Source organism: Dipodomys ordii, unplaced genomic scaffold, assembly GCF_000151885.1.
Source record: "Dipodomys ordii isolate 6190 unplaced genomic scaffold, Dord_2.0 Scaffold26, whole genome shotgun sequence".
Lineage (NCBI taxonomy): Eukaryota > Metazoa > Chordata > Mammalia > Rodentia > Heteromyidae > Dipodomys > Dipodomys ordii.
In genome coordinates, this window is record NW_012267242.1 from 15,248,565 (window position 1) to 15,260,206 (window position 11,642).

General features: G+C 47.4%; 1 protein-coding gene across 2 annotated transcripts in view; it reads right to left on the reverse strand.

Moving 5' to 3' along the window:
* Positions 1-263: 263 nt before the first annotated feature.
* Positions 264-11,642, reverse strand: part of Gba (glucosidase, beta, acid) — a 13,473-nt gene continuing 2,094 nt past the window's right edge. Inside the window, exons 2-12 of one of the 2 annotated variants that reach the window (XM_013015286.1) lie at positions 6,701-6,793; positions 6,101-6,188; positions 5,697-5,888; positions 5,423-5,569; positions 4,272-4,405; positions 3,889-4,061; positions 3,418-3,655; positions 1,936-2,160; positions 1,438-1,601; positions 519-635; positions 264-431 (exon numbers count right to left, since the gene is read on the reverse strand). In XM_013015286.1, coding sequence (XP_012870740.1) covers positions 329-431; positions 519-635; positions 1,438-1,601; positions 1,936-2,160; positions 3,418-3,655; positions 3,889-4,061; positions 4,272-4,405; positions 5,423-5,569; positions 5,697-5,888; positions 6,101-6,188; positions 6,701-6,727 — 1,608 coding nt within the window. In that variant the 5' untranslated portion in view covers positions 6,728-6,793 and the 3' untranslated portion in view covers positions 264-328. Of the gene's footprint in view, positions 432-518; positions 636-1,437; positions 1,602-1,935; positions 2,161-3,417; positions 3,656-3,888; positions 4,062-4,271; positions 4,406-5,422; positions 5,570-5,696; positions 5,889-6,100; positions 6,189-6,700; positions 6,890-11,642 lie in introns of those variants that run through there. The other variant, XM_013015285.1, reaches the window with a different exon arrangement.

Consider the following 11,642-nt stretch of genomic DNA (forward strand, 5'->3'; position numbering starts at 1 on the left):
CTCACCTCCCTCCCCCACCATCTTTGTTTGTACAGTGAGCTCACCCTGGGCCTAGGCCCAGTTTCCACGGGCAACTAGTACATTGCACACACTTCTACAAGCATGAGGGGCAGGGACACATTAGGGCTTTCTGATTTTTCTTTAGAGGCCTCCAGCCCCTGGTACCTACTAGAGAGGAGAGTGAATCACCCAAACCACTACCCCTGAGCCTGTGTCACTGTAAGCTCACACTGGCCCTACTGTGCCCTATTCAGTCACAGACATGAGCTGACTGTCCTTTTAATGTCCATGCTGAACCCAGGTATCTGCTTGAGTGTCTGCTCCATCACTAGCGACGCCACAGGTAGGTATGAATGGAATACCCAGGTGAGACGGTCTCCAGGAATCCTATAGCAGGATCACTGATGGTAAGAGGTACATCCTTAGAAGAGCTGAGGAGGGAAAGAGTAGCTGAGAGTGAGGCTGCTGAGGCCCAATACTTCATCTCAGCCCAGACCTTCCCCTGCCCTTGTCCTTACCGATTTAGCACCACCACAACTGCAGAACCATCAGGTCGTATCAGTGCCACTGTGTCCAAGTCATTCTTCTCACTGGCCACAAGCCCCACTCTCTGGGAGTCTTCAGGAATGAACTTGCTGCATGTGGGAACAGGCATCATCTGAGACCTCAGTCCAGCACCTTAGAGTACCACCCATGAAACCCTCATCTAAAGCTGGGCACCCAGTGGGCTCATACCTACAATCTTAGCTGCTCAGTAGGCTGAGATCCGGGGGTGGCAATTCAAAACCAGCCCTAGTCCATGAAACTCTCATCTCCAATTAACAAGCAGATCCCCAGAAATGGAGTTGTAACTCAGGTGATAAGAGAGCTAGACTTGAGCAAAAAAGCTAAGGGACAGTACCTAGCAATAGCTAGTCCCTAGCTCAAGCCCCAGTACTGGCAAGAAAAAAAAAATCCTCATCTAAGAGTTTATTCTCCTTCTTAACCTCTCACCGCCTCTTTAGTCCTGCCAAAGCTCTGCCCTAAGGCTGGCATGCTAACATGTTTATAGTATCAGCTGTTCTGGAAGCTGAAGGAGAACAGCAAGTTGCAAGTCCAGCCTGAACAACACAGAACAAGGCTCGTAAAACAAAGCAAGGCTGGGTGTGGTGGTACAAGTCTATAATCCCAGTTCTGCTCTAACTCTTAAGTTCTCCAGATGTGTTGTTGGGCCCTGCTCCTACCCTCCCACATCCCAGTGCCAGCTTCTAATAACCAGAGTTATCTGTTTCTAGTACCACCTAATCACTTCCTGCCTACATGGTGCAAGAGAGAAGGGGTGTGCCTCTCCTGAGGTTCCCACCTATGCACCTTCCTGCTCGCTCGTCTAGGGTGATGTAAGCCTGATGCAGCAGATGATAGGCTTGGTGTGGCATGGTGGCACCCTCCTCAACTCACCTGAAGTGGCCAAGGTGGTAGAACATGGGCTGTTTGTAAAACGTATCCTTGGCAATGTCCACAATGATGGGACTGTCGACAAAGTTGCGGACCCAGTTGGGTCCCCCTTCAGGGTTCAGGGCAAGGTTCCAGTCTGTCCAGCCAGACACGTGGTAGAGAAGGTTCTGCAGTAGGAACAAGGGCAAAGAAATATTCAACACGAGAGATCCTCAGAGAAGGCACGTGCCTCAGCCTTGTGAAGGAGACTGAAGGTGGGGCATCTCGAGGGGGGCCAAGAAATTGGTGGCAGATGCAGTTGTCTAGCTTGGCTCCAAACATGTAGTAAGAGGCTATGTATGGGCTACAGTTCTGTGAAGGAAAGGTAAGGCATGATCATGGCGTCTCAGAATTGCCCCAAAGGGTAAACTAGCAGTTGAGGAGGAAGACCTGTCAACCTTTGGAGATTGTAGGAAGCTATCTATTATGGTCTGCTTTATGGGAGGAAGATAGTTGGCTCACCGTGATGATGCTGTGGCTGTACTGCATCCCACGATCCCAGGAACCCAGACGTACACTCTGCTCCCAGAATTTGGAGCCCACACAGGCCTCAGAGGCGAAGAGCATGGTATTGGGGAACAGACGATGTGTTTCCCCCAGGGTGGATCTTGCTGGAGCCAGAAAGTCCAGGTACCAGTGTACAGCAATGCCATGAACGTACTTAGCTGCCTCTGGGTCTTTTAGTACCTGCCCAGGGACAGGAAAGGACCACTGAGAAACAGGAACCACTGGCCCAGAAACCTGCACAGAGGATTCTGGAAAAGGAGCTAGGATTCTCACGAAGTAGGCACTAAGATGGATACAACTAGAAGGGGTTACAGTGACCACCCAGGGGTCTTCAGAGCTTGGGCCCCTAGCCCTAGCCCAGGGTGTCCTAGTAATCAAGAGTTGAACAGGGCTGGGAATGTGGCTTAGAAGTAGAGTGCTTGCCTTGCATGCATGAAGCCCTGGGTTCAGCACCACATAAACAAAAAGCCAGACGTGGTGCTGTGGCTCAAGTGGTAGAGTGCTAGCCTTGAGCACAGAATGGCTCAAGGACAGTGCCTAGGCCCTGAGTTCAAGCTCCAGGACTGGCAAAAAAAAAAAAAAAAAAGTTGAACAGAAGCCAGGCATTCGTGGTTCATGCCTGTAATTCTTACTACTCAGGAGGTTGAGATCTCAGGATCATGGTTTGAAGCCAGCCTGGGTAGAAAAGTCTGAGACTCTTATCTCCAATTAAGCACCAAAAAAGAAGTGGAGCTGTGGCTCAAGTAGTAGAGCACTAACCTTGAACAAAAGAGCTCAGGGACAGCACCCAGGCCCAGAGTTCAAGCCCTAGTACTGGTAACAAAAAGAAGAGTTGAAGCTGGGTGCCGGTGGCTCATGCATGTAATCCTAGATACTGAGAAGGCTGAGATCTGAGGATCAAGGTTCAAAGCCAGCCCGGGCAGGAAAGTCCATGAGACTCTTCCAATAAACCACTAGAAAACCAGAAGTGGCGCTGTAGCTCAAGTGGTAGAGTGCTTGCCTTAAGCTAAAGAGCTGAGGGAGAGCTCCAAGGCCCAGAGTTCAAGTCCCATAACTGACAACAAAACAAAACAAAAAAAGAGTTGAACAGTCAGGTGCTGGTGGCTCATGCCTATAATCCTAGCTACTCAGGAGGCTGAGATCTGAGGATCCAGCCTGGGCAGGAAAAGTCTGTGAGACTCTTATCTCCAACAAACCACTCAGGAAAAAAAAAAAAAAAGGGAGTGGTACTGTAGTTGAAGTGGTAGAGTGCTTGCCTTGAGCTAAAGAGCTGAGGGACAGTGCCCAGGCCCAGATTTCAAGCTTCACGACAGACCAAAAAAAAAAAAAGAAAGAAAAGAAAAGTTGAACAGGAAAGGTACTCTTAAATTTGGAGCCAATCATTTGTATGCTATAGTTTTGGGACACTGGGGTCTTCATGGAGGTCATGACCCTTACCACTTCTGCCCATCTGGGGAGCAGCAAGCGTTGGTCATCCAACATGAGCAACAGGACATCGCGGTGAGTACTATTGGCAAGGGCTGGACCCAGGTCATGGGCAATGAAGTCTCTCTGGTGTTCAGCAGTAAAGCCCAGACATTGGAAAGGGTACCCAGTAATCAGCCCCGCAGTAGGTTCATTCTCAGCCGTCACTGCCCAGAATTTTAACTTGTACGCAGCATAGGCATCTAGGAACCTGGCAGAGGAAAGAACATGAGTGATCATGGCTAAAAGAACAGACCAGGACCCCAAGGAATAGGAATCCTGATGGAGCAGGGAAACTGATAGCCCTAAGTCTCAAAGGTTGAGAAGGTAAAAATGAACTAGGAAAGGCAGGTCTAAAATGGACCCAAGTCCAGGGGTGGGACATAGGCTATGGTGTCCAAAGGAAAAGCTGGTCCAGACACCCTTGACATTCTGATTTCTTACCTGACAAAGTAGTTGGCCCAGGTCTGGTGGTAGATATCCCCTGGCTGACCCTTCAGTGTCCCCTTTCCATTCACTGCCCCATTAGTCTTGAGCCAAGTAGGCGATGTCCAGGGACTGGCGAAGAGGGAGATGGGGCGCTGGGTCATTTTCAAGGCTCTGTGAATCAGGGGTATCTAGAGGCACACATAGCAAGGAGAGAGATACCCAGACTTGGAACACAGATGGACTAGCCTAACCTGCACATCAGGTCTAGCCATCATCTCCTACCCTCCCAATCCCAGGACAGAACAGGAAGCAGAGAAAGTTTATCATCTTTATACATTGCCCTAACTGGACCCCCAGATTACAATGTCATCAGGGCCTGAGGCAGCCAGAATGCCCACCTTGAGCTTGGTGTCTTCTTCTGAAAGGCTAAAGTTGTGCAGCTGGAAGTCATCAGGGGAGTCATCATAGGTGTAAGTGCTGATAGAGAAGTCAGTGCTAGCCATAGGTACCCGGATGATGTTATATTCAATTCCTACAGAAAAGCATGCCCAAGGTATGGGAGTCCAATAGGAGAATATGGAACTTGGGGGTTCTCTCTCTCTCTCTCTCTGGTTGACATGGAGTTTCATAAACTTCTTTTTGCCAAGCTGGCCTTGAACCATGATTCCCCAATCTTTGTCTCCCAAGTAGCTCGAATTACAGGTTTGAGTCACTGCTCCTTGCTGGAACTTCTATCACTTGCCAGTCTGAAATAGAATCTTAGAGCCAGAGCAAACCTGGGGCTCTAGGTGGGGCAATATAGAGGCCAGGACCCAGATGAAGCACAAGCCCTCTGAGCCTAAGACAGGGCAATTTTATTTTACTGGCCTTTAGAGAGGAACCAAATATTCAGGCCTGATTTCATATGCCTAATGCCACCAAAAGGAGGCAGCTGCAAAGGCAGGAAGAGAAGAACAGAAGAACCATGGCTAGGTAAGATTATATCTGTAATCTCAGCTACTCAGGAGACAGAGATAGGGAAGATCATGGTTAAAGGCAAAAGATCAGCAAGATTCCAATCTTTTTTTTTTTTTTTGTCGGTCGTGGGGTTTGAACTCTGGGCCTGGGCACTGTCCCTGCGCTCTTCAGCTCAAGGCTCTACCACTTGAGCCACAGCACCACTTCCGGTTTTCTAGTGGTTTATTGGAGATAAGAGTCTCAGGGACTTTCCTGCTCGGGCTGGCTTGAACAGTAGTTCTCAGATCTCAGCCTCCTGAATAGCTAGGATTATAGGCATGAGCCACCAGCGCTTGGCAAGATTCCAATCTTAACCATCTGGCCAGGAATGGTGGTGCATGCCTGTCATCCCAGCTAAGCAGGAGGCATAGGTGGAAAGATTGCAATCCAACATCAGCACTAGGTAAAAAATGCAAGACCCTACCTGAAAAATAAATAAAGCAATAAAGGGCTGGCTCAGAATAACTAAAGGAATGTGTGGGTTCAAATAGCAGAGAACCTGCCTAGCAAGTGTGAGGCTCCGGTGATAATGGTGCTATGTCTCTCTCCTCACCTTCTGTAGAGAAGTATGATTTCAGGAGCAAATTCTGGGCAGAGGGTGACAAAGCAAGGATGTTGAGAGCAGTAGCATCTGTCATAGCCCCTCCAAATCCTTTCACTTTCTGGAACTTCTCTTCTGGCTGCAGGGTCAGTAGAAGTCCTAAGGATACCGTGAGAAAAGAAAGCCTGTTAGCACACAGAGGAAAAATTCCATGGTGGCCACTGGTATGACGTGGACTTATGACAGGGACCCAACCTGGCTCTGAGGTAAGGAGCATAGTAATTACCTGTGCCCGTGCGATTGGCCTGGATGGTTCCCATACTCATCTCCATCCGACGTCCACCTCGTGTACTCTCATATCGGCTGAAGTTACCAGGGGCAGGGAGGGTTAAGGGGTCAAGAGAGTCGCAGTATGTGGCATTGCAGACACAGACCACTGAACTGTAGCCAAAGCTTTTAGGTATGCAGGGACGGGCACCTGCAAGGGAGGAGCAGAAGCAGGAGCAAGAGCTGAAGGGGGTGGATGAAGGAAATGGATGTGCTGATTAGAATAAACATGGATTTCAAAAAGTTGTTTCTCCTACCCCAGGTTGCTCTCAATCACTCATAAATGTTGGCTGAGCCACTACTGAAACTGTACCACTGGAAGACAGAAGGGTGCTCAGTGCCCCCTTCCTCCGCTTGTCTCACCTGATGTCCATGACACTGCCTGAAGTAGAAGCAATCCCATGAGACTGGAAGCCACGATGCCTCCCCAGCTCCAGTGTTTGGGACACTCCTAAGAACAGGATGAGAAATGAGTAGAAGGCAAGCCCCCTCTTTTTACTTCAATACTTTCCTGGTCAGTATTTGGCAGTCTATGGGTGCCCACAGTCTAGTTTATATATATATATATATATATATATATATTTTCCCCCCAGTCCTGGGGCTAGAACTCAGAGCTTAGGCACTGTCCTTGAGCTTCTTTTGTTCAAGCACCACTTCCCGCTTTTTCTGTTGATGTGGTATGGAGGAATCCAACCCAGGGCTTCATGCATGTGAGGCAAACACTCTACCACTAAGCCACATACCCATCCCTATAGTGTTCCTTATAAGGGTGCAGTCCTCCCTTTGCTGGTGAGAGCCTCCTGCCCACACCAGGAAGATTCTCCTCATCCTTTTCTGCCCATTTCAAGCTTGATCCTTCCCACCTCTCGTCAGTGCTTTGCTGAAAGAGCCATGATGGCTGTGTCGAAAAGATCATCTACTCAATGAATTCCAAAGCAAAGTAACCAGAAACCTGCCACTTACCTTTCCTGGAGGGCTTGAAAATATCATTGCTTCGGGGTTGCTGAGAAAGAAGACTTCCAGGAGTTTCCGAGGTTCAAACTGATAAAGGACTCACTAAATAAAACCAAGAATGCAGGTATCTGTGTGAATTTTATATAATCTACTACTGCTGGAGGAACTGAGCTTGTCCTGCAGATTTCATTCCGGCACACTGAGGTGGATGACCCAGTGTGTCATATGATAACTGAGGGAAGAGTCACATGACCCAGGAAGTGAAGCTATTGCAGCCATATTTATAATGGGTTTTACTGGCTTCTCTCTGGTTCTCAATATTCTATTCTGGAAGGTTTTTGTAGAACACAACATAGAATAAGGATTTGAGTGGAAAACTGGGTAAAAGCACCTAAATCTCAGAGAAAGTAGGCCACAGCAAGCACATGTAGCAAAAAAAATTTAAGTGATACTAAGGGCTGGGGACTTTTTAGTGGATAGCTTGCCTAGTAGAAGATGTGAAGCCCTGAGCTTCATTCCCAGCACTAACTATAAAAGTGTTACTGCCAGATGCTGCTAAGATCTGAGGACTCCCCAGGGAGGAAAATCCATGAGATGTGTGTGTGTGTGTGTGTGTGTGTGTGTGTGTGTGTGTGTGTGTGAGATGTGACTCTATAAAAGTGTTACTGCCAGGTGTGGCTGAGATCTGAGGACTCCCCAGGGAGGAAAGTCCATGAGATGTGTGTGTGTGTGTGTGTGTGTGTGTGTGTGTGTGTGTGTGTGTTATGGGACTTGGGTGCTGTCTCTCAGCTCTTCAGCTCAAGGCCAGCACAGCACCACTTCCGGTTTTCTGGTGGTTAATTGGAGATAAGAGTCTCACGGACTTTCCTGCCCAGGCTGGCTTTGAAGTGTGATCCTCAGATCTCAGTCTCCTGAGTAGCTAGGATTACAGGCTTGAGACACCAGTGCCTGACTTCCATGAGATTCTTATCTCCAATTAACCCCTAAAAACCCAGAAATGGAGCTGTGGCTTAAATGGTAAAGTATTAGCCTTGAGCAAAAGAGCTCAGAGTGGCAGAGAGACAGAGAGGAGGGGGAGGGAGGGAGGAAAAAAAATAAGGACAGTGACACTTACCCAAGAACCAGTGGCTCACTCCTGTAATTCTAGCTAATCAGGAGACTGAGATCTGAGAATCTCAGTTCAAAGCTAGCCCAGGTAGAAAACTGTGTGAAACTCTTATCTCCAGTTGAGCAAAAAAAAAAAAACAGAAATGGAGCTGTGGTTCAAGTGGTAGAGTGTCAGCTTTGAGCCAAAAAACTAAAATTCAGTGCCCAGGCCTTGAGTTCAATCCCCAGCACTAGTGCATGAACGCATAAGCATGCACGCATGTGCACAAGTGTGTGTCTGCATCTTCATGCACGTGTACGTGCGCACGCGCACACACGATACAAATGACAATACTAATAAAGAGAGACTTGCTAAGCAAAATTCTGAGGCCATACAAATATTTAAGACATAAATAGGGCCACACAGCCGGGCGCTGGTAGCTCACGCCTGTAATCCTTGCTACTCAGGAGGCTGAGATCTGAGGATCGCGGTTCAAAGCCAGCCCAGGCAGGAGAGACTGTAAGACTCCTATCTCCAAAAAACCACCAGAAAACCAGAAGTGGCACTGTAGCTAAGTGGTAGAGGGCTCGCCTTGAGCTGAAGAGCTGAGGGACAGTGCCCAGGCCCAGAGTTCAAGTCCCATGGCCGACAAAGAAAAAAAAAAAATAGGGCCACACAGATATTGCCCTAAAGAGGCCCATGGAGCACAGAGGCAGATACAGATGCAGATATTTACCAGAGAAGACAGAAATAGTAACGTGCTTGGAGAGCTCCCTGGAAGAGGAACCTGGACCCTTGGTGGGTGGGAAGTTCTCCAGAAAGTCTTCTCAGAGGAGAAGCCTGGTGGTGGGGGTGTTATTATACAGTCCAGTGTGGAAAGGGCAGGACTTGGCATAGAGATAGCATGACTGAGGGAAGGAGTGGTCAGCACACACCTTTCTGGATTCCCTGTTTCACCATCAGTTGCTAATTGCAGTAACTTCTCTTCCTTCCTCTCAGGACCCAGAGGTTGGCATAATAGTTCGGCACCTAGGCAATGGGCTAGGCATGGAGTGGGGGTGGGGCACATGCCTGTAATCACAGCTACTTGAAGACAGAGACAGAAAGATTGCCTGTGTAGGGCAGCCAAGGGCAAAGTACGTAGGAGAAACTATTTGAAAACCTAAAGTAAAAACAAAAGGACTGGAAGCGTGGCTCGCGTAGTAGAGTGCTTGTCTAGCAAATACAAGGCTCTGAATTCACTCTCTAGAACAAAGAAAAAAAGAAAGAGAAAAAAAAGGAAGGAGGGAAGGAGGGAAGAAGGGAGGAAGGGAGGAAGAGAAAGAGGGAAAGGAGGGAGGGAAGAAAGGGAGGGAAGGAAGGAGGGAGGAACTGAAGAGTGCTAAACAAAGATACTTCCTCTGTGGACAGAAGAAAGGAGTTGATCCTGATGTTGCTACATAAACCACATCAGATAAGATTAGTGTGACACATGCAATATAACCTGACTAATTCCAGGTCTTTGAGCCTGTTTTCTGGTTTGTAAAAAGGAGGCAATACTACAGTCTCACAGAGTTATTACTGGAGTTGGTGAGATAAGCAGGACCTGGGACTTAATAGTCACTGAAAATTACTTGCTTGTTATGTTTTGAATTATCTCAGGGTAGTCTTTCCAAGACATGCACCTAGCAAAATCCATCATTTCTTCTCCTAGTTCATAAAATACAAGTATAGTCTCTGGGAGATGGATGAGCAGGGATTGAACTTGGTGCCACCATTTACTGGCTATTTGAGCATCAGTAAATTACTTAATCTCTTTAATCCTGTTTCTAATCTATAAAAGATGAGTGATGAGTACTACTTCATAGAATGAGTGTGAGGTTTAAGTGTGATGGTGTATGACTAGTACACTGCTTGGCACCAAATATTGCAACAAGGTAAGCTTGTATTTATGGAGGAAAAAGGAGTTTCCTTTAAGGAAATGTCTTACTCATTTCTTGTAGCCTGGTATCCACAGACATCCAGGAACAGGGATAGGTTCCTCAGTTGTGAAGTTTAACTGAACTACTTGCATGGCTATGTCTGTGTTGACCTCTTTCTGAATTCCTGTTTTTCCAGGAAGTATTACTTAACATTTGTTCCCTATAGAGCAGGTACATTACTTCCTCCAGTTTACTCTTCTACAGTATTATTATATTACATATTGTATATTATTATTATTATTAAAACATGTACACATAGTCTCTGGGAGAAGGATGAGCAGGATTGTTTTCAGGTTTTGTACATGCTCAGAAAGTGCTCTACTAAGCCGGGCGCTGGTGGCTCACGCCTGTAATCCTAGCTACTCAGGAGGCTGAGATCTGAGGATCACTGTTCAAAGCCAGCCCGGGCAGGAGAGACTGTGAGACTCCTATCTCCAATAAACCACCAGAAAACTGGAAGTGGCGCTGTAGCTCAAGTGGTAGAGCGCTCAGCCTTGAGCTGAAGAGCTGAGGGACAGCGCCCAGGCCCAAAGTTCAGGCCCCAGGACCAGACACAAAAAAAACAAAGGAACAAAAAAAAAAAAGAGTCTCATGGATGGGCTGGGAATGTGGCTCAGGGGTAGAGTGCTTGCCTTGCATGCATGAGGCCCTGGATTTGATTCCTCAGCACCACATAAGCAGAAAAAGCTAGAAGTCATGCTGTGGCTCAAGTGGTAGAACGCTTCCTTGAGCTGAAGAGCCCAGGCTGAGTTCAGGCCCCATGACCCACCATAAAAAAAAAAAGGGGGAGAGAGTGACTAAAGTGGTAGTGGAGTGTCTGCTTAGCAGTTGTGAGTTTAAACCACAGTAACTTGCTCCCCTTGGGGGAAAAAAAAATGAAAGTAGAAGAGAGGGCTATGGAGAGTACCATTGGGCCCTCCAGTGCTTGGTAACCAGCAGAAGTAAAAGTAAAGCTGGCAAAGAGTGCCCACAGGATAAAGTAGAAATGCGATGTGTTTAAAGACGAGAAACAAAAACTCAAGAAGAAAAATGCTAATTGTAAAAAAAAAAAAATGCTAATTGTCTACTTCTTGAAACCGAATGAGATGCAATCAGAGAAATGCTGTAAACTTTCTTAAAAGCAGTGGCTTAAAAGCAGTGGAAAGCAGTGGTTGGAGGGTTGGTGTCGGAGCCAAAGTTGAGTCTCTCAACATAATAGGCTTGACTATCTCATTGGAACATCTTGAGGCTGAGGTTACAGAATCCGACCCTCATCCTGCCCTAAGCAACCATCCTGCACTGCTACGGCCAATGAAAAAGCTTCCTTAACGGCCAATGAAAAAGCTTCCTTATTCCAAGCATATAAATACCCCTGTGTGGAAAATAAAAATTTGCAGCTTGATCAGAACCCCTGTCTTGCTGTCATTCTTCGTGTCTCTTGTCCCTTCATTCCTTCTCGCTTAAGTTCATTGCCCTTGCTGAAGTCCTGCGGGTCGGGACAGGCTGGGAAGGTGGCTCAGTGGTAGAGTGCTTGCCTTGCATGCACAAAGCCCTGGGTTCGATTCTTTAGCACCACATAAGCAGAAAAAGCAGAAGTGGCGCTGTGGCTCAAGTGGTGGAGTGCTGACCTTGAGCTGAAGAGCTAAGGGACAGCGGCCTGGCCCAGAGTTCAGGCCCCACTACCGACCAAAAAAAAAAAAGCAGTGGCTCCAGCTGGGTGCTGGTAGTTCATGCCTGCAATTCTAGCCACTCCGGGAGATGTATGGATCACAGTTCAAGATTCAAAGCCAGGGACTGGGAAGGTGGCTCAGTGGTAGAGCCTTGCATGCATGAGGCCCTGGGTTTGATTCCTCAGTACCACATAAGTAAAAAAAAAAAAAAAAAGATTCAAAGCCAGCCTAAGCTGTGAGATTCTTTTTTTTTT